Source organism: Colletes gigas, unplaced genomic scaffold (assembly GCF_013123115.1).
Source record: "Colletes gigas isolate AHSC1104 unplaced genomic scaffold, ASM1312311v1 Colletes_gigas_Sc00068, whole genome shotgun sequence".
Lineage (NCBI taxonomy): Eukaryota > Metazoa > Arthropoda > Insecta > Hymenoptera > Colletidae > Colletes > Colletes gigas.
Genome location: NW_025106697.1, coordinates 161,921 through 181,842, shown reverse-complemented (window position 1 = coordinate 181,842; position 19,922 = coordinate 161,921). Strand labels below are relative to the sequence as shown.

The following is a 19,922-nucleotide window of genomic DNA, read 5'->3' as shown; positions in this document are numbered from 1 at the left end:
ATATATAAGAGAACACTTTTTTTCCAAATAAGTACTGAATTATTATACAGGGTGTTCGGTCAAAAATTGTAATGAGATTCTAGAGGCCAAAATAGGACGAAAATCAAGAATATTAATTTGTTGATGGAGGCTTCATTAAAAAGTTATTAAAAAATTTCAAATCATTCTGAAAAAATTATTTTTGGTTGCGGGGCTCAATTGCAATCATTGTTGGCGAATACATATACCCCAGAAATCCTACCCACTTTCGAGAAAAAAATTCGAGAAGGTACTGAAATTTTTGAATCATTTTGAATCATTAAAATCTAAAGAATTAAAGAATTAAAGTAAAGAATTTTTTCTTCGAAAGTGCATAGGATTTGGGGGGTATGTGTATTGACCAAAAATGATTATAATTGACCCCTACAACTGAAAATAATTTTTTTTTAAACGATCTGAAATTTTTCAATTTTCTCGAAAAATTTGTCCATTTTCCTGAATTTTTTTCTCGAAAATGCATAGGATTTCGGCGATAGGTCTATTCACCAAAAGTGACTCTAATTGACCCTCGCAATCAAAAATAATTTTTCCAGAACGATTTGAAATTTTTGAATTTTGTCGAAAAATTTGTCCACTTAATCAATTTTTTTCTCGAAAATGGTTAGAATTTCGGGGATATGTCTATTCACCAAAAATGATTCTTATTGACCCTCGCAATCAAAAATAATTTTTCCAGAACGATTTGAAATTTTTTAATTTTGTCGAAAAATTTGTCCATTTTCCTGAATTTTTTTCTCGAAAATGGTTAGAATTTCGGGGATATGTCTATTCACCAAAAATTATTGTAATTGATCCTCGCAATCAAAAATAATTTTTCCAGAACGATTTGAATTTTATTTTTTCGCCGAAAAATTTAGGCACCCCCCTGTCGATTTTTCTTAAAAATTCTCGTTTTTCATTTTTAATAAATTTGTTTGTAGCTGTACGGAAGCTGTACTTCAGAAAAAATTTCTCCTAATGTAGGAGTTATGAACATTTGAAAATTCAATCGTTTTTATGGGGGTTTTCTCATTTTGCGGAATGAAAAAACAACTTTTCGAATGTTTTTAGAATCTCTACATATTCTCCATCAAAATACGCGTCATTTGCATTTTGAAACATTAAAATCGTCCACTCTGATCAGGAGTTATGATGTTTCAAAAGTACACAGGAAATTTCGCGGCCTCTGGCCTTAAAAAATACATTTTTCAGAATGATTTGAAATTTTTTAATAACTTTTTATTTTCATTTTACTTTGGCCTCCAGAATGTTTCATTAAAATTTTTCCCAAGGATGGACGAACATCCTGTATATTTAAAAAATTTTGCAAATTGCCCACGTCTGGATTTAATATTGTTCATCGTTTCGTACATTCTACATATGAATGTAAAGAAAGAATACTTTCTTTAATTGAGGTTAGCCGCGCTTTAGTAGCTCGGCGCGCCCTCTAACCAGGATATCGAGACCCAAACGAGAGGAAGACAGGATATAGAGGGAGATTGTGTAAGAGGCACATGTGCAATGATCTAAGTGATCGATAAATAACATTAACTAAGAGAATAGACTTAAATTGTCGTTTCTCTTTCCATAGGTAACTAGTTAACCATTGTATCTGTAAAAACTGTATATATGTTATGTATAAATTATAACCTCTTTCCATAGAGCAACACGTGTTGGTTATTCTCCTGGAAGTCCTTAAATTTGTCCGTTGTCTTATATAAATATAAAGAATTACTTTTAGAAAAATACCTGTGCATGGTTTCGACCTCTATAGCGCGCTCTGCTCGATCTTGTTCCTCGATGGTCACCAAGCGACGTTCTAGTTCGTGTTTCTCACGAAGTAGAATTGTCCTTTCTTCGTGTTCGTTTTCTAACTGTGACTCCAAAGCTTTGACCTTTTTAAGCGCAGTGCCTCGTACATCCTCCAATTCTTCGTCCCGCTGCTGCATTTCTTTACGCATTTCCTTGCGTTGTTGTTCGATGCTCATTTCAAGCCTCAGCTTCGCTTGCTCCAACAGTTGAACTTGGCCAGCAAGATCGTCCAGTTCCTCCTCTTGATCTTTCGTTCTTTTCTCCAATTCGTGCTTGGCTTTCTTCAATTGCGCCACTTCCTCCTCGGTTTTACCACCGAACGTCAGCTCTTCGAGTTCTTGGCTCAACGTTCGCAGCCTTTCCTCTTTCAATTCAATCTCTAGTCTCGCGTCCTGTGCCATAAAAATGGACAAAACTCGTATACAAAAATCACAAAATTCGTAATTAAGAAGCAACATTAAAAAATGTACAAGAATGCGTAGAACCAGATATATACTTACGCTCAGATTTTGCTCCACAGTAAACTTCTCAGCGATTGCAATTTCTTTCTCCCTGGAGACTCTTTCGCGTTGTGCTTTCTCTTGTCGAAGATCGTTCATTAAATTTTGAGTTTCTGAATCGAATCTAATAAAATAAATATACGTTATTTAACCAATTAAAGACTAAAAGTATTACAATGATGATACAAATGTAAGACGATTAAAAAATTTGTTGTAATAATGACAAAAACATTTAAAGATACTAAACGATACAGAATCTTTTGTAAAATATTAAAGAAACTAAGTCTGAATAGAACATAGAAATTCTAATTAGATTACAAAAATAAGTACTATCGTTTGGATTAAGTTTACAATTGTTTGACAACGGAATGTTGATCTTATAGCAAATTTCATGAATTTAGTCAACGTTGTTAAAACATGAAACATAAGAAACGTTATAAAAATTTTCCAAGACTCGTACTTGCGTTGCTTTTTCTCCAAAAGATTATTCCTGGCTGTTTGTTCTTCTAGCATTAATCTCAAGTCGTGCATTTCACCGTTTAGCTTTTGCACACGACGCTTCCATTGTCCCACAACTTGACGTTGTTCTTCGACCTCTTCGTAGGCATCAGCTAACTAAAGCATTCAAAATGTCAAATTAAGCATTCTAAAACTTTTGCACAACTCATCCCTGTATGATTTAGTGGGGGGAAACCAAGTATTCGTACACTTATTTATTTTTTTTACAATAACTTTGCAAAAAGAAATGAGATACATCACAAAACTTGCTCCCATTAACATTTTGAGTTGTAAAAGTTTTGATGGACTGGAATATTTCATTTTTCTTCTCCACCATCTTTTCCAGCGTAGTTTAATCATAATAATATGAAATGTGTGGTACGTTTATGATTGCAAGATGGCGCTTTACGTTGGAGCATGTGGCGGCTAACGTCACAGGCGTAGCAAGCGCCATCTAGTTAAGTCCCTAGTTTTAGTTAGTTTAACACTAGAAAGACTGAAACTTAGTATATACCTATATTGCCCAAAAGCAGTCAAAATGACTGCATCGTGAAAGAATAACTAATGTGTAAAGAATATTATATAGATATAAGAATATTATATAAGAATATTACTATAAGTGTAATTAATGCAATAGGAGGACACCGGCAATGAGAACAAACATGATACCATATTGAATATCCAAGAAAAGCCAACAGCTTTGACGGTTCCAGAATGCACCGATGCTACCCTGAAGTATCTAAAAGAAACTAACCTGTACAAAGAGATCCAACCACGAAAGAGATCCTGAACTATGTAAAGCTATGCACCGATGCATCCAAGACCAACCAGGGTGTAGGAATTGCCATTATATGCGACAACATGATCAAAAAACTTCGTCTCCCTCATGCTTCATCCATTTTCTCAGCTGAAGCATTCCTCAAAGCATTACGTTACATACAAAGTCAGAATCTCCAACACGCTGTCATCTATACCGACTCTACAAGTGTAATTAATGCAATAGGAGACACCGGCAATGAGAACAAACATGATACCATATTGAATATCCAAGAAAAGCCAACAGCTTTGACGGTTCCAGAATGCACCGATGCTACCCTGAAGTATCTAAAAGAAACTAACCTGTACAAAGAGATCCAACCACGAAAGAGATCCTGAACTATGTAAAGCTATGCACCGATGCATCCAAGACCAACCAGGATGTAGGAATTGCCATTATATGCGACAACATGATCAAAAAACTTCGTCTCCCTGATGCTTCATCCATTTTCTCAGCTGAAGCATTCCTCAAAGCATTACGCTACATACAAAGTCAGAATCTCCAACACGCTGTCATCTATACCGACTCTACAAGTGTAATTAATGCAATAGGAGTCACCGGCAATGAGAACAAACATGATACCATATTGAATATCCAAGAAAAGTCAACAGCTTTGACGGTTCCAGAATGTACCGATGCTACTCTGAAGTATCTAAAAGAAACTAACCTGTACAAAGAGATCTAACCACGAAAGAGATCCTGAACTATGTAAAGCTATGCACCGATGCATCCAAGACCAACCAGGGTGTAGGAATTGCCATTATATGCGACAACATGATCAAAAAACTTCGTCTCCCTGATGCTTCATCCATTTTCTCAGCTGAAGCATTCCTCAAAGTATTACGCTACATACAAAGTCAGAATCTCCAACACGCTGTCATCTATACCGACTCTACAAGTGTAATTAATGCAATAGGAGACACCGGCAATGAGAACAAACATGATACCATATTGAATATCCAAGAAAAGCCAACAGCTTTGACGGTTCCAGAATGCACCGATGCTACCCTGAAGTATCTAAAAGAAACTAACCTGTACAAAGAGATCCAACCACGAAAGAGATCCTGAACTATGTAAAGCTATGCACCGATGCATCCAAGACCAACCAGAGTGCAGGAATTGCCATTATATGCGACAACATGATCAAAAAACTTCGTCTCCCTAATGCTTCATCCATTTTCTCAGCTGAAGCATTCCTCAAAGTATTACGCTACATACAAAGTCAGAATCTCCAACACGCTGTCATCTATACCGACTCTACAAGTGTAATTAATGCAATAGGAGACACCGGCAATGAGAACAAACATGATACCATATTGAATATCCAAGAAAAGCCAACAGCTTTGACGGTTCCAGAATGCACCGATGCTACCCTGAAGTATCTAAAAGAAACTAACCTGTACAAAGAGATCCAACCACGAAAGAGATCCTGAACTATGTAAAGCTATGCACCGATGCATCCAAGACCAACCAGGGTGTAGGAATTGCCATTATATGCGACAACATGATCAAAAAACTTCGTCTCCCTAATGCTTCATCCATTTTCTCAGCTGAAGCATTCCTCAAAGTATTACGCTACATACAAAGTCAGAATCTCCAACACGCTGTCATCTATACCGACTCTACAAGTGTAATTAATGCAATAGGAGACACCGGCAATGAGAACAAACATGATACCATATTGAATATCCAAGAAAAGCCAACAGCTTTGACGGTTCCAGAATGCACCGATGCTACCCTGAAGTATCTAAAAGAAACTAACCTGTACAAAGAGATCCAACCACGAAAGAGATCCTGAACTATGTAAAGCTATGCACCGATGCATCCAAGACCAACCAGGGTGTAGGAATTGCCATTATATGCGACAACATGATCAAAAAACTTCGTCTCCCTGATGCTTCATCCATTTTCTCAGCTGAAGCATTCCTCAAAGCATTACGCTACATACAAAGTCAGAATCTCCAACACGCTGTCATCTATACCGACTCTACAAGTGTAATTAATGCAATAGGAGTCACCAGCAATGAGAACAAACATGATACCATATTGAATATCCAAGAAAAGTCAACAGCTTTAACGGTTCCAGAATGCACCGATGCTACCCTGAAGTATCTAAAAGAAACTAACCTGTACAAAGAGATCTAACCCACCCCTAAAAGAGAACGCTAGAACTAGATGTCACTGATGACCGTAAGTTTAATTAAAAGTTAATATAAAAACGAGAATAGTTCAATAAAATTTAAATATTCTATTTAAGTAATATTTCATGAACAAATAAAGTTTTTCACTTTTAACATACGAACCTTTTTCTCCAATTGTTTCTTAAGTCCCACCAGCTGTTCAAGATCGTCTTCGTGTTGCTGTGCCATTTTTCTTTTGGTGAATTCAAGTTCTCTGACGGCATGCTCGTACCTCTGCTTGTAAACCCCGCCATCCTCATTGTCCTCGGCGTCGGATGAAATTCCATTCAAATCGGCGGCCCTCGCGTACAAAAGTTCCATTTCCAGACGTTCCGTTGCTTGCTGAAGATTTTTATTGGTCTCGGTCACATCTTGAAGCTCTCTCTCGAGACGCAGACGTTCAGATGTTTCTGCATTTATTCTCTCCGCTGCCAACGTTGAGGTAGAGTGCTCTTCCGCAAAGTCGGCAGATATTTCACTCAACTGGAACGAAAAATGAAGTGAAAATTAGTTTAGAGATAAGCGACTGACTACGATGGCCGACAATTATGATTTAAGCGAACTTTTACGATTGTTGTCTTTGCATAGACGTTTCCCAATTATGTATTCAAAGGTGTCCTCTGTAAATTCAAAAAACCATAAAACATTTTTTACCATTTTTTACTGATTTATTCATCACAAATTCTTGTAATGCAAAATAATCTTGAAAACAGGGTCTGAATGGTTGGAAATTTAAACTGAATCTTCAGGAGACGTGTCTTTATTGCTGAAACTGGAAATATTGAGACGCAATATGTTGTTTTATTTTTTTACACTTGATAAACAAAGAAAAAATGAAAATCTATATTCCAACTTTAAAGCGTTGTTAGTTTTGAAATACTAAGTTGTTTAATTTTGTTTAGTTCAGACGATAACTAGATCCTTGTTGAACAAAATGTTTTATGAAGAAGTTTGGACGTATTATTAGGGACCATTTAACTAAAAAACAATTCTAGCAATTGTTCAGATAAAATTTTGCCAAAATAATTTTTTCTAGTCATTTCTAAGCTGATTCAAATCATGTAAAAGTGAATTTTTCAACTTCTATTTTGGAGTGATAAAAAAAATATTTACGTGTAAAGGAAATACTTAATTTGATGGTTATTCGAAGGTATTTATTTTCTTAAACCTATATTTTTCTTTACATATTTTTATTCCGCAGAAGAAAATAAGAAACTATTTTTCTATAAAACTCTATCCAAAGAGGATATTTAAAAATTAGGGAATTAAAATATTCAACAGTTTAGATCTATAGTAAACTATTCACTGGAACTTGACATTAAAAAAATACATAATTTGAGACTTGATATTCTGATATTCATTCAAAGCAAAAAATGTTGGCTTTTTTAATTTTTCAGTTAATAAATATTCGTTCAAGATTTTAATTTTCATAATTTGAAAAATGTTTGACCCTGAAAATGGGTAAACCAAGGAAAAATAATGAAATAAGTTGCAACAGACAAAACAAACGATGGCAATATTATTGAGAGAAATATTGTAATGGATAGGAAATTTTTAGACGAAATTAAAAGATTTGAAATCATACTAAAAAAATTATATTTAGTTACAGGGGTCGATTATAAGCATTTTTTGTGAATAGACATATCCCAAAGTCCTACGCACTTTCAAGAGAAAAATTCTTTTCTGAAATTTCATGCGAATTTTTAAAATATCATAACTCCTGAACGGATTGGAGGATTTTAATGTTTCAAAAGGCAAACAACGCGTATTTTAGTGGAGAATATGTAGAAATTCTAACAATATTGAAAAAGTTGTTCCTTGACACTGCAAAATGAGAAAAACCCCCTAAAACTGGGTCCAATTTTCAAACGGCCATAACTCCTACAATAGCAAAGGTATCGCATTGAAATTTTTTTCAGAAGCAGACCCCATGAATACCTACAAAAAAGTATTAAGAAACTTTTCCGTACAGCTTCAAACAAATTTATTAAAAAAGAAAAACGAATTTTTAAGAAAAATCGACTCAAGGGGTGGGTCATAGCTGAAATTTTTTGGCAAAAAAAAAAAATTTGAAATTGTTCTGGAAAAATTATTTTCGGTTACGGGAGTCTATTATAATCATTTTTGGTCATTAAACATACCCTCGAAATCCTACCCACTTTCGGGAAATAAAATCAGTAAATAGACAAATTTTTCGTCGAAATTAAAAAATTTCAAATCATTGTAAAAAAATTATTTTCGGTTGCGGGTGCCAATTACGATAATTTTTGGTGAATAGACGTACCCTCGAAATCCTATTCACTTTCGAGAAAAAAATTCCGTAAATAGACAAATTTTTCGTCAAAATTAAAAAATTTCAAATGATTGTAAAAAAATTATTTTCGGTTACGGGAGTCTATTATAATCATTTTTGGTCATTAAACCTACCCTCGAAATCCTACCCACTTTCGAGAAAAAAATTCAGTAAATAGACAAATTTCTTGTCAAAATTAAAAAATTTCAAATTATTGTAAAAAAATTATTTTCGTTTTCGGGTGTCAATTGCAATAATTTTTGGCGAATAAACCTACCCCCAAAATTCTATCCATTTTGTAATAAAAAATTCAATAGGGGCGGAACTTTAAATGTTAATAACTTTTTAACGAAGCCTCCATAAACAAATTAGTCTTCTTGATTTTCGTCTTATTTTGGCCCCTAGAATCTCCCATTAAACTTTTTTCTCCATCGAGAAAACTTGTTTTTTGCAAAAAAAAGTACATTTTGCCAAAAAATTTCAGCTATGACCCACCCCTTGAGTCGATTTTTCCTAAAAATTCGTTTTTCTTTTTTAATAAATTTGTTTGAAGCTGTACGGAAAAGTTGTTTAATACTTTTTTGTAGGTATCCATAGGTTCTGTTTCAGAAAAAAATTTCAATGAGATACCTTTGCTATTGTAGGAGTTATGGCCGTTTGAAAATTGGACCCAGTTTTAGGGGGTTTTTCTCATTTTGCGGTGTCAAGGAACAACTTTTTCAATATTGTTAGAATTTCTACATATGCTCCACTAAAATACGCGTTGTTTGCCTTTTGAAACATTAAAATCCTCCGATCCGTTCAGGAGTTATGATATTTTAAAAATTCGCATGAAATTTCAGGGAAGCGTTTTTGACCTAACATTAGATTTTCGATAAAGAATTTTTCTCTTGAAAGTGCGTAGGACTTTGGGATATGTCTATTCACAAAAAATGCTTATCATTGACCCCTGTAACTAAATATAATTTTTTTACAATGATTTGAAATTTTTTTATTTCGACGAAAAATTTGTCTATTTACTGAATTTTTTTCTCGGAAGTGGATAGGATTTCAAGGGTACGTCTATTCACCAAAAATTATTGTAATTGACACCCGCAACCAAAAATAATTTTTTTACAATGATTTGAAATTTTTTAATTTCGACGAAAAATTTGTCTATTTCCTGGATTTTTCTCTCGAAAGTGGGTAGAATTTCGAGGGTATGTTTAATGACCAAAAATGATTATAATAGACTCCCGTAACCGAAAATAATTTTTCCAAAACAATTTCAAATTTTTTTTTTGCCAAAAAATTTCAGCTATGACCCACCCCTTGAGTCGATTTTTCCTAAAAATTCGTTTTTCTTTTTTAATAAATTTGTTTGAAGCTGTACGGAAAAGTTGTTTAATACTTTTTTGTAGGTATCCATAGGTTCTGTTTCAGAAAAAAATTCCAATGAGATACCTTTGCTATTGTAGGAGTTATGGCCGTTTGAAAATTGGACCAGTTTTAGGGGGTTTTTCTCATTTTGCAGTGTCAAGGAACAACTTTTTCAATATTATTAGAATTTCTACACATTCTCCACTAAAATACGCGTTGTTTGTCTTTTGAAACATTAAAATCCTCCGATCCGTTCAGGAGTTATGATATTTTAAAAATTCGCATGAAATTTCAAAAAAGAATTTTTCTCTTGAAAGTGCGTAGGACTTTGTGATGTGTCTATTCACAGCCCTCATTCCGGCTATACCCTTTGTTTTCATATACCTCCTGGCCGATACTGTCGGAAATAGTTCTGTCTTCCGATGTTCTTGACAAAGAACGCCTGGAGCAAGAACTTCTCGCGACACTGTTCGATCTACTGTAATACTGAAAACCGCGTATCATGATATTCGTAGCGCTTTGGCTTCTCCCCATAACGTTTGCAGGCCTGTCCTGCGGCCGCCATGTTGTCTGCAGGCTGAGGTCGTGGTCCGAGTCGTCTCTGTGCCCCAGGCTCCTCCATTCGTCCATTATATGGTCCGTTCTTCTCAAGAACTGCGAGATCTTCGACGACAAGTAGGAAGAGGCTGTCATTGGCTCGAGATGAGAAGCAATGGGCCTGAACGACTGTCTGACCCTTTGTTTCTCGCAGCCCAGCACGAAGTTCAGACTGGCGTCGAACACGACCGGGGCCTGTTCCTTGACAGCGACATCTTCCGTCGCGTCTAAAGGTAGAATGTTCTCCAGCGGGTACGTTCTTCTCGGGGGAGTCGAGAAATTGGTCAAGAGCTCTTGTCTGCTATGAGGCCGAGCCGATACTACTGATAACGATTTAGAGCGGTAAGACAAATTAGACGATATACTGCACGGCGAGGAGCTCCTCGTCGAGCTCGAGCCCACCATGTACGCTCTGCTGGCCGATCTTTTTACGATACACGGCGGCAGCGGTGGCCTTTTCACCAAGTTGCTCGACTCCATGGGCCTCGACAGATAACCGATCATCGTCTCGCTGGAGTCATTGCCTCTGTCGTCCAACGCGTTGCGCGTTACCGACTCTTCGAAGTTGAACAAAGTGTCGCTCGACGAGGGTGGCGTTGCGGTCGCGTACGTTACTGGCACAGACGGCATTTTACCGATCATTTGGTAACCCCCCGGCGACCTAATTCCGTTCGTGTCTCGCCAACGATACGGCGCAGGCGAAAAGTGGCATTTTCGAACATTTACCGCACCGAGCAAACATTTTTCCTATCGGATGAAATTACATACGCTCGTAATCACTCGTAAATACATCTTCGAGCCTTGGTTGCTCTTCAATATTCGACACGATTCTACGTGGTATTGATCTCACTTTCTACGCGTGATACGACGTTTCTTTTTAGCACAGTATGATCAACGGAATCGTTCGAAGGAAGGTTGCGAGCATTTTTAATGCCTTTTCAGGGTTCTACGGTTCATCGAGTTACTCGTCACGAGTATTCAATTGCGTAACATCGAACGGCAACGCCCGTATCGAGAGGGAGTCGCGGAGCAACTGGCTTCTCCTTAGGTCAACCGATTGGCGAGCCGGTTGCGTCTGTTCGAGGAGACGACGATCACCTCCGGAGTTATTCTAAGTGAAACGGAGTGCGAACAGGACGGGGGAACAGATTACGAGAAAACGAGAGAGCGAGAGATCTGGCTACAATTTTGGACGAGCGCCAAATCCGGGAGAAAAATCTCGACCGGCAGAAGACAAGAGAAAAAGGGAACAAAACGGAACATGGAAGTGGCCGAGAGGCAGAAAATTGACAAATTGTTTATTTCGCCTCTCGAGTAAACAATCGAAATACTCACAATTGTTCGATAATTACACTGGGAGGGGGGGGGCAGAGTTGGCCAAATCTTTATACTCAAATTAATTAAACTAAATTAACAAATTAATTAAACTAAACGAACAAATTAATTAAACTAACTAAAATTTGCTTTTATTAGGAATACTGGTTTAAAAAATTTGTTAATATATTTTAATTTATTAACGAATTTACGAATTAAACAGTGACGAACATACTGTGGATCAGATAGGTCTCCAAAGGTTTTGTTTGAATTAATTTATTATGTTATAACTTTAAATATGATGGAAATTAATGAAAATTCTTTCGAGAATCTTGAAAGTGTCGTATTAAGTATTGACACAATAGAAACGAAAGATCTTTGACATTTAATTATTACGGAAATAAATTATACAGGGTGTTCGGCCAACCCTGGGAAAAATTTTAACGGGAGATTCTAGAGGCCAAAATAAGACGAAAATCAAGAATATCAATTTGTTGATTGAGGCTTCGTTAAAAAGTTATTAAAAAATTAAATTAAAAAATTTCAAATCGTTCTGGAGAAATTATTTTTGGTTACGGGGGTCAATTACAATGATTTTTTATGAATAGATATACCCCCGAATTCCTATCCAGTTTCGAGAAAAAAATTCAGGAAGTTTAACATTTTCGGCGAAATTGAAAAATTGAAAAATGTTCTAAAAAAATTATTTTTAGTTGCAGGGGTCGATTACAATCACTTTTGGTCAATAGACACGCCCCTGATATCCTATCCATTTTCTAGAAAAAAATTCAGAAAGGCGTCTAAATTTCTCGACGAAAAAAAAAATTCCCAATCGTTGTGGAAAAATTATTTTCGGTTACGGAGGTCAATTACAATGACTTTTGATGAATACACATACCCCCGAATTCCTACCCACTTTCGAGAAAAAAATTCGAGAATGTGTGAAATTTTCCGATAGAATTAAAAAATTTCAAATCACACTGAAAAAATTATTTTCGATGGCAGGGGTCAAGAACAATCATTTTTGGTCAATAGACATACCCCCGAATTCCTACCCATTTTCGAGAAAAAAATTCCTTACCGAAAATATAATTTCAGAATAAAAATGTCACTCGATAATTTCTTTCGTATTTTAATGTTTTAAACGGCAAATAACGCGTATTTTGGCGAAGAATATGTAGGGATTCTAATAGTATCGGAAAAGTTGTTCCTTGACCCCGTAAAGTTAGAAAAACCCCATAAAAATGGTCCAATTTTCAAACAGCCATAACTCGTACAATAGTGAATATATTTCAATGAAACTTTTTTCCGCAGTAAAGTTCATGAGTACATACAAAAAAGTATTATACAACTTTTTTATACGGCGTCAAATAAAATTACTAAAAATCAAAAACGAATTTTCAAGAGGAATCGACAGGGGATAGGTGCCTAAATTTTTCGACGAAAAAAAAAATTTCAAATCATTCTGGAAAAATTATTTTCGGTAACGGAGGTCAATTACAATGACTTTTGATGAATACACATACCCCCGAATTCCCACCCACTTTCGAGAAAAAAATTCGGGAATGTGTGAAATTTTTCAACAAAATTAAAAAATTTCAAATCGTTCTGGAAAAATTATTTTCAGTTGCAGAGGTCAATTACAATCATTTTTGATCATTACATATACCCCCGAAATCCTGCGCATTTTCAAGAAAAAAATTCGAGAAGGTGTGAAATTTTTCGACAAAATTATAAAATTTCAAATCGTTCTGGAAAAATTATATTCGTTTGTGGGGGTCAATTACAATCATTTTTGGTGAACAGACATACCCCCGAAATCCTGCGCATTTTCGAGAAAAAAATTCGAGTAGGTGGTCAAATTGCCGTTCGACAGCCACAACTTGAAACGTTAATAACTTTTTAACGAAGCCTCCATCAACAAATTGGTATTCTTGATTTTGGTCTTATTTTGGCCTCTAGAATCTCGTATTAAAATTTTTCGATGAACCAAAAATGCATTCTAAAGGAAATGGCAGCATTGAAATCCCGTAAAATCTTGTCCACGTGACTTGGAGTCCCCAAAATTGTTACAATATGTTCATATGTGTTATAAAACGACGAACTTGTCAGATTGTTAGCCACTATGCTCACAAATATAGTGTAATTTTTTAAACTAGAAATTATTCAACATTACAACCGGACCAAATTTGGCGTTATCATAATATGCCAAATGTTAGGACGATATAATACATCTAGATAAACCAACAGACCAAAAAAGTATAAAATTACGTACAGTTTGTGCATCGTTCGATGCCATTTAATTTTGTTTTATGACTTTTTTTGTATCCCTAACCGTTTAAGATGTTAATGTGGCGGCTAACGTCACAGGAGTAACAAGCGCCATCTAGTTAAGTTCCTAGTCTAGTTAGTTTAAGTAAAATCAAAAGTCACTAGTTTGTAGTATTTAGATTTAAGTTGGCGCACCCCCTTGGTACATGGCCCAAGGGATGAAAAGGGCCCAGTTCTGTTCGACGCCCTCGAGAAGACAGAAGCATATAAAAACCGAAGCGTGTATTTGAAATAAAGTCTTTGTGAACGCAATCGCATTAAGTGTATATTTGAAGACTCTCCCAGCAGATACCTATCCACCACATTAAGGAATACAGTGTCGCCACCTATGGGACAGAAGGCCCATCCTAACATGTGGCTGAACGCTCTGTATAATATAAGATTTAAAGTCTAATGTTACAAAATTGTGTATGAATGTTGTAAATATAAAACTTTTGCAACAATGCACTTCAACAACCTGACCACCCACACCCTAACATAGGGAATATAGCGTTTCCTAGTTACATGGGACCCTGTAGAATACGATTTGTAGATTCTAAAATTGGGTCAATTGGAAATGGTCTATTCTTGAGAAAACCTTTCTTCTGAACAAGTGTTCAATTTTAAGACCAACATGTAGCTATTTATTCACGAAACTTAATCGATAAAAAAGTTAAATTTCTTTACTTAAATTTTTATGTAACGAGAATCGGAGAAATACTCGTTTATCTTTTATTCGTTATTCGAAATTTTTGTCTCTAATTGAATCGTGGACATGAAATAATTTTGCTCCAACTTTGCAAAAACTTTGGTCCAAGTATGATAAAAAAAGGTGCAAACAAAAATTACAGTTTTTGCTGCTTTGTCTATTATAGTTAACCCCATTGCACGATATATGTGTATTCTGAATAGTCGATAGAAAAACAATTTTGTGTTGTACCTTGGATTCCAATACATCGTTATCATGTTTCAGATGATTACGCTCCTGCTCCAACCTTTCGACCTTGGCTCTGAGAATCTCAAGTTCCTCCTGCGCATAGAAAAACACATATTTGTTTATATCAATTCGAAGAAGTTATTATAAAGGATGATTCTTGGATCTGGGACAAGAAGTAGCATATATAACACAGAGGAAAATGCTGAATGCTCTAACGAATATCTTCTTTTAGAGCAAGTGTTCGTTTCATTGTCTTTCAAACAGGATGTTTTTTTTCATAAATCGATTTTTCTCAGCATTTTGGATTCAAAAGTACGATTTTAAGAGACATAAGTATTGTATTTTAGGTTAGGAAATGACATTATCGTAGAAAACATTTAAACATTACAATTCCATTAAATATTTAAGTTATACAGTAATTATATACTGATCTTTTAAAAAAGAATTTTAGTTAGTCGTAATTATATCGTACAAAAGTCTCTAAATTGTATTTCACCTTCTCATCATGCTCTTTGTCTGCTCGTTTTCATCCTTTTGTTTTAGTATATAAAAATAAGCCCATAATTATGAAAGTGGTCTGAGTCAAAATTTAAAAAAAATGAGTTTATCAGTTATTTCACACCACATTATTTTAAACTAAATTAATTCAATTTCAACATTATATGGAATTCATTTAGTGTTAATTATGAAAGTGGTCTAAGTAAAAAATTTAAAGAAATTATATAAACATAACCTCAAAACGACACGTGGCCCTCTTTGGCGCGTTTTTGAACTACACAATAAGCCGACAAATGACAATCAAACAATAACAGAAACGACAATACTTCCCGGTCTACCTAACAATATATGGAATTCATTTAGTTCTATTTTGAAAGTGTCATTAATTCAGTTGGGCTCTTCCGAACTTATTATTGGCGGAAAAATAATTTATATATGATGTGATTTGCAGATATTATACGACCACGTAATACTTCAAAGAAATGGAAAAGAATAAGACAATTATCATCTTTAGGTGAATCGTACCAAGACTTCACTGCAAATTTAGAAACCCCAGAAATGGTGCAAGGCAAAACAATAGAAATGGCGTAAGGTAAGAAATGAAAGAGGACAAAAAAAGGAAGCGGTTACGCACAAAATATCAGAAAAATTAAGAGAAATACAGAGGAATACACGAAAAAAAAAATCAAAACTTGTGAGTGCCAACATTTTTGAAAATAAGGATTGCTTTTGCTCTAAAAAATGTTTAGATCGCGTAGAATATAATGAAAGAAAATCTAATCTTGATCATTTCTGGAAACTGAAAGATTTTGAAACCCAGAATCTATATCTATGTACTACAGTTCATCAACGATTAATAAAACAAAGGCGGCCCAGAACTTTTGAAAGACCTATGAGAAAATGCAGCTATAAATACTTTCTGTCGAGAAGTAATAATTCAGAAGTGTCGGTTTGCAGGAAGTTTTTTTTAGATACATTTAAAATTTCTGTGGGGCGGTTAAAAACAGATGAAATTAAGATAACGGCTGTTCGAGAACATATTTTAGGTGTCCCAGCATATGAGAGCCACTACACGAGAGCTCATCACACTCCTGGTCGAAAATATTTGAGTCCTGATTTAGATTTAGTAAAATGTATAACCTATATGTAGAGAAAATATGTGAGAAAAATAACCAATCATTTGTTAAGGAGTGGATCTACAGGAAAGTATTTAATACTGAATTTAATTTAAATTTCCATGCTCTTTGAAAAGACACATGCCAAAAATGCGATTTACTGAAGGGAAAAATCGAAGCATGCTGTAACGAGGAAGAGAAGTTACAATTTAGATAATATCATGATTTACATTTGCAAAATGCCAAACGAGCTAGGAACTGTCTTGCAGAAGACCAGAAAAAAGCAAAAGAAAATCCCTGGGAATATTATGGATTCTCATTTGATTTGCAAAAAGCACTCCCGTAACCAAAACTTTCTGTTTCGTTAGCTTACTATAAGCGAAATATGTACGTATACAACTTGGGTTTCCATAATTTCCACGATGACAACGTCAAGATGTATGTATGGGATGAAACTACAGCTTCAAGAGGTGCGCAGGAGTAGCATCATGAATTTAAATGCATATGGAGGATAGAACTACTCAAAAACACGTAATAGCTTACAGCGATGCTTGTTGAGGCCAAAATTGTAACATCGAAGTAGCATCGACATGGATGAAAATTGCTCAGTCGTCAAATAATAATATTGAAACGATATACCACAAATTTTTGGTATCTGGTCATTCCTTTCTACCGAATGATTTTGTACCGTGTGATTTTGGGTTGATAGAAATGAAAATAAAAAAAGGAAATTACTTATACAACCCTTAGCGTTATTATGAATTGATAGAAAAGTGTAGAGGAAGCTGGATTTTATTTCAACGAAACCACTAGAAGAGTCAACGACAAGAAGAGTAAAAAATACTGCGGTGGAATCTGTCTCTCGGCTGCAAATTCAATGGATGAGATTCTTGAAAAATGAATCTTTTAAGATGTTCTATAAAACTTCTTCAGATGATTCTAAATATTACATTTAATAGGGAAATATTAAATTACTTTCATTATACACCAGCGCTAAACCAGTAACGGAAGAAAAACATAAAGATACTGTGTGTTAACTATCTCGAAACAAGACATATATGACTTAGACCATTTTCATAATTACGGGCACAAATACAGATCATATTCTAACCGTTTTTGCCTTCAATTGATCTTCGGTCCGATGAACGTTCAATAGAGGTGCAACTTTTATGTATAATCTCCACCATGGCCATTCTCTTACGGACATCCATTTCCTGACGTTCCTTTGTATGCATCTCACTGCCAGATCTTGCAACTAAAACAACAACATGGCGTCTTAACTTTCATCATATTCTCGTTAGAAGCATTTTATCGTCCTTTGATACACGTCTCGTAAATAAAAATTATGTCCAAGCGTTTTCACAAAGAATTAACAAATATAGGTTGCAACGCTTCTCATATCTTCAACCATTTAATTACAGTAGAGGTTAGAACTCAATTTTGTTGGAGGTTTTTTGAGAGGTTAGAAATATTTTATCCATTTTAATAGAACGTACTTTTTCGTATTAATTTGAACATTGACTACGCGTGAATTTATTTTCCAAAGAAAATTTAATTATTGCAAAATCGTGTTCTAATAATAAAATTTGATAGATCAGTGATATTTGGACAATTTTTTTTATTAATCTTGGTTATTACGATTTTGTGCAGACGGTATAAAGGTAAGAAGATAATATTTAGAAATTTCTCGGAACGAGCGAAGATTACTTGCACAGGCTCGTAAGTGAAGGTGCACTTTTACAGACTCAAAAAGATGTCATGACATACTTTCAAAGTGTTGAGTTTACGACGTGCCAGATAACCTCTACACCTTGCTTGAAGAAGAATAATATGTCCAGTTAGTTTCTCGTCCCTCTGAGCTTCGAATCGTTCGAGAGTTCCCGATCTGAAAAATATCTGTCGGAAGCAAAACAAAGTAGAATTAATTTCATAAAATGAACAGTACGATTTGATCGAAACGATATTTATGTAATTAAACTTTATGAGCGTGAGGAAAGATATTATCGTTTGAATCGATAAATACACAATAAGATAATTTATCAATAATTTTATAAAAGTTTTAAATTTACATTCAACGAAGATCGTGTTGATCAAATGGTTTAGTGAAATCACGCTACGCTTAATCGAATATTAAGAAAAATGTAGAATCGGATGAATTGTAAATTGAATATTCTCTATGTTCCAACTTCCCATGACCTCGTTTTTTTCAAACAAGTGCATCGGTGCACATGTAGATCGTAGTTGCAATTTTATAAAAATAGTAAATTTAGAATATAAATGTAAAAAGTTTTTCTGCACAGAAAAGTATTCGAATAAAGTTTTTCAAATGTCATTTTATTCTTTGGGGAAATGGAACGATTTACTGACGGAAACAATTTCACATTACATCGTGATAAACATCTTATAAAACGTTTTCAGTTAAGCATTTCATTTAAGAATAATTAAATAATGATATACTTTAGAAACATAATTTGCTTTTATTATGATTCCTGGAAATCATTACAAGGTTATTTAGTAGAATATAGCAAAATGTCGAATATACTTTTCAATTACTTTTGCGCATTAATTGTTAGAAATGGTAAAAAATGTCAATTAATTTTCGAATCGAATATACGAATAGAAATGACGAACGAATGTTGCCCAAACACAATATTTTTATACTCAATTCTGAGTAAAATTAATATTTTATGTATGCATATAATAAATATTTTATTTATTTGATAGACCTTTGAATATTAACGCCAAGACTTGTATACAAGTAAAAGTAAGAATGTGAGTTATACAGTATTGTCTCTATAGAAGCGACGCTTTCGGAGCTCAACGCTCGTCTATAGCGTGGACGAGAAACGATTCTTGATACTTCGTTGACGCTTACTGGACGCGTCGAGTGTAGAAAAGAACAGCGAGTATATGACAAAGAGGGACTGAGCGCACGAGCATCGTCGAATTTGCTATCGCTTCCTTCGCTTCGAATAGACTGTAGCGAAACACAGGCGATGTTTACGCGAGCCTATACGAAATCGGTGTTCTAATTCCGACCTCTATCTATCTCGGTAGAGGTCGCAGAATGAAATACTGATTCTGTATAGGCTCCCGTAAACATCGCCTATGGGTGACAGAACTTTTAACAGTAGAACTGTAATAATGAATTCTGAAGTTGAAATGTTAAAGAAAATAAATTTTAATGAGGTTACGAAAGCAACTACTACGACAACTTTTAAGTTGTGTAGTTTACAATTGTCTAAAATGAAAGTTTTGGTCCCATGAACAATTTTAGGATTTTAGACTGGTAGTCAACGTGTTAATGTGTATTCATTACTGCACTTTAATCACTCCACGTGAACACAATATACTGCTTGTTAATTACGTTTTACCATGGCACGTGTTCTAACCTAACCCATGACCATGTTGAGAATTCTACCGAGTTTATGCTTTACTTATGCTTTACTAGCTAATAATTATTACAAAAACATTAGCATAATAAACTAAATAGTAAAACTTGCTTAATATAAGACCCAATACGGAAATTATCGCTAATTATTTTGGATTAGAATAACGAATAAATAAACACAGTCTGTCTCTCGTAGCGGCCATCTTGGCACTCGCCCGCCTGTGTTTCGATACAGCCGACGGGGATTCACCTTACCGATGCATGCCTTTGATCGCTTATTGCG

The 19,922-nt window shown here is 34.9% G+C and overlaps 1 protein-coding gene across 7 annotated transcripts in view; it reads right to left on the bottom strand.

The window, feature by feature from the left end:
• LOC122403670 (unconventional myosin-XVIIIa-like) overlaps positions 1-19,922 on the bottom strand; it is a 103,886-nt gene that overhangs the window by 7,069 nt on the left and 76,895 nt on the right. For 6 of the 7 annotated variants that reach the window (XM_043407318.1, XM_043407319.1, XM_043407320.1 and 3 more), the window contains 7 exons: positions 18,016-18,144; positions 17,360-17,503; positions 14,639-14,728; positions 5,949-6,308; positions 2,791-2,945; positions 2,331-2,454; positions 1,768-2,222 (listed from right to left, as the gene is read on the bottom strand). In XM_043407318.1, the coding sequence (XP_043263253.1) occupies positions 1,768-2,222; positions 2,331-2,454; positions 2,791-2,945; positions 5,949-6,308; positions 14,639-14,728; positions 17,360-17,503; positions 18,016-18,144 (1,457 nt within the window). Of the gene's footprint in view, positions 1-1,767; positions 2,223-2,330; positions 2,455-2,790; positions 2,946-5,948; positions 6,309-14,638; positions 14,729-17,359; positions 17,504-18,015; positions 18,145-19,922 lie in introns of those variants that run through there. The other variant, XM_043407324.1, reaches the window with a different exon arrangement.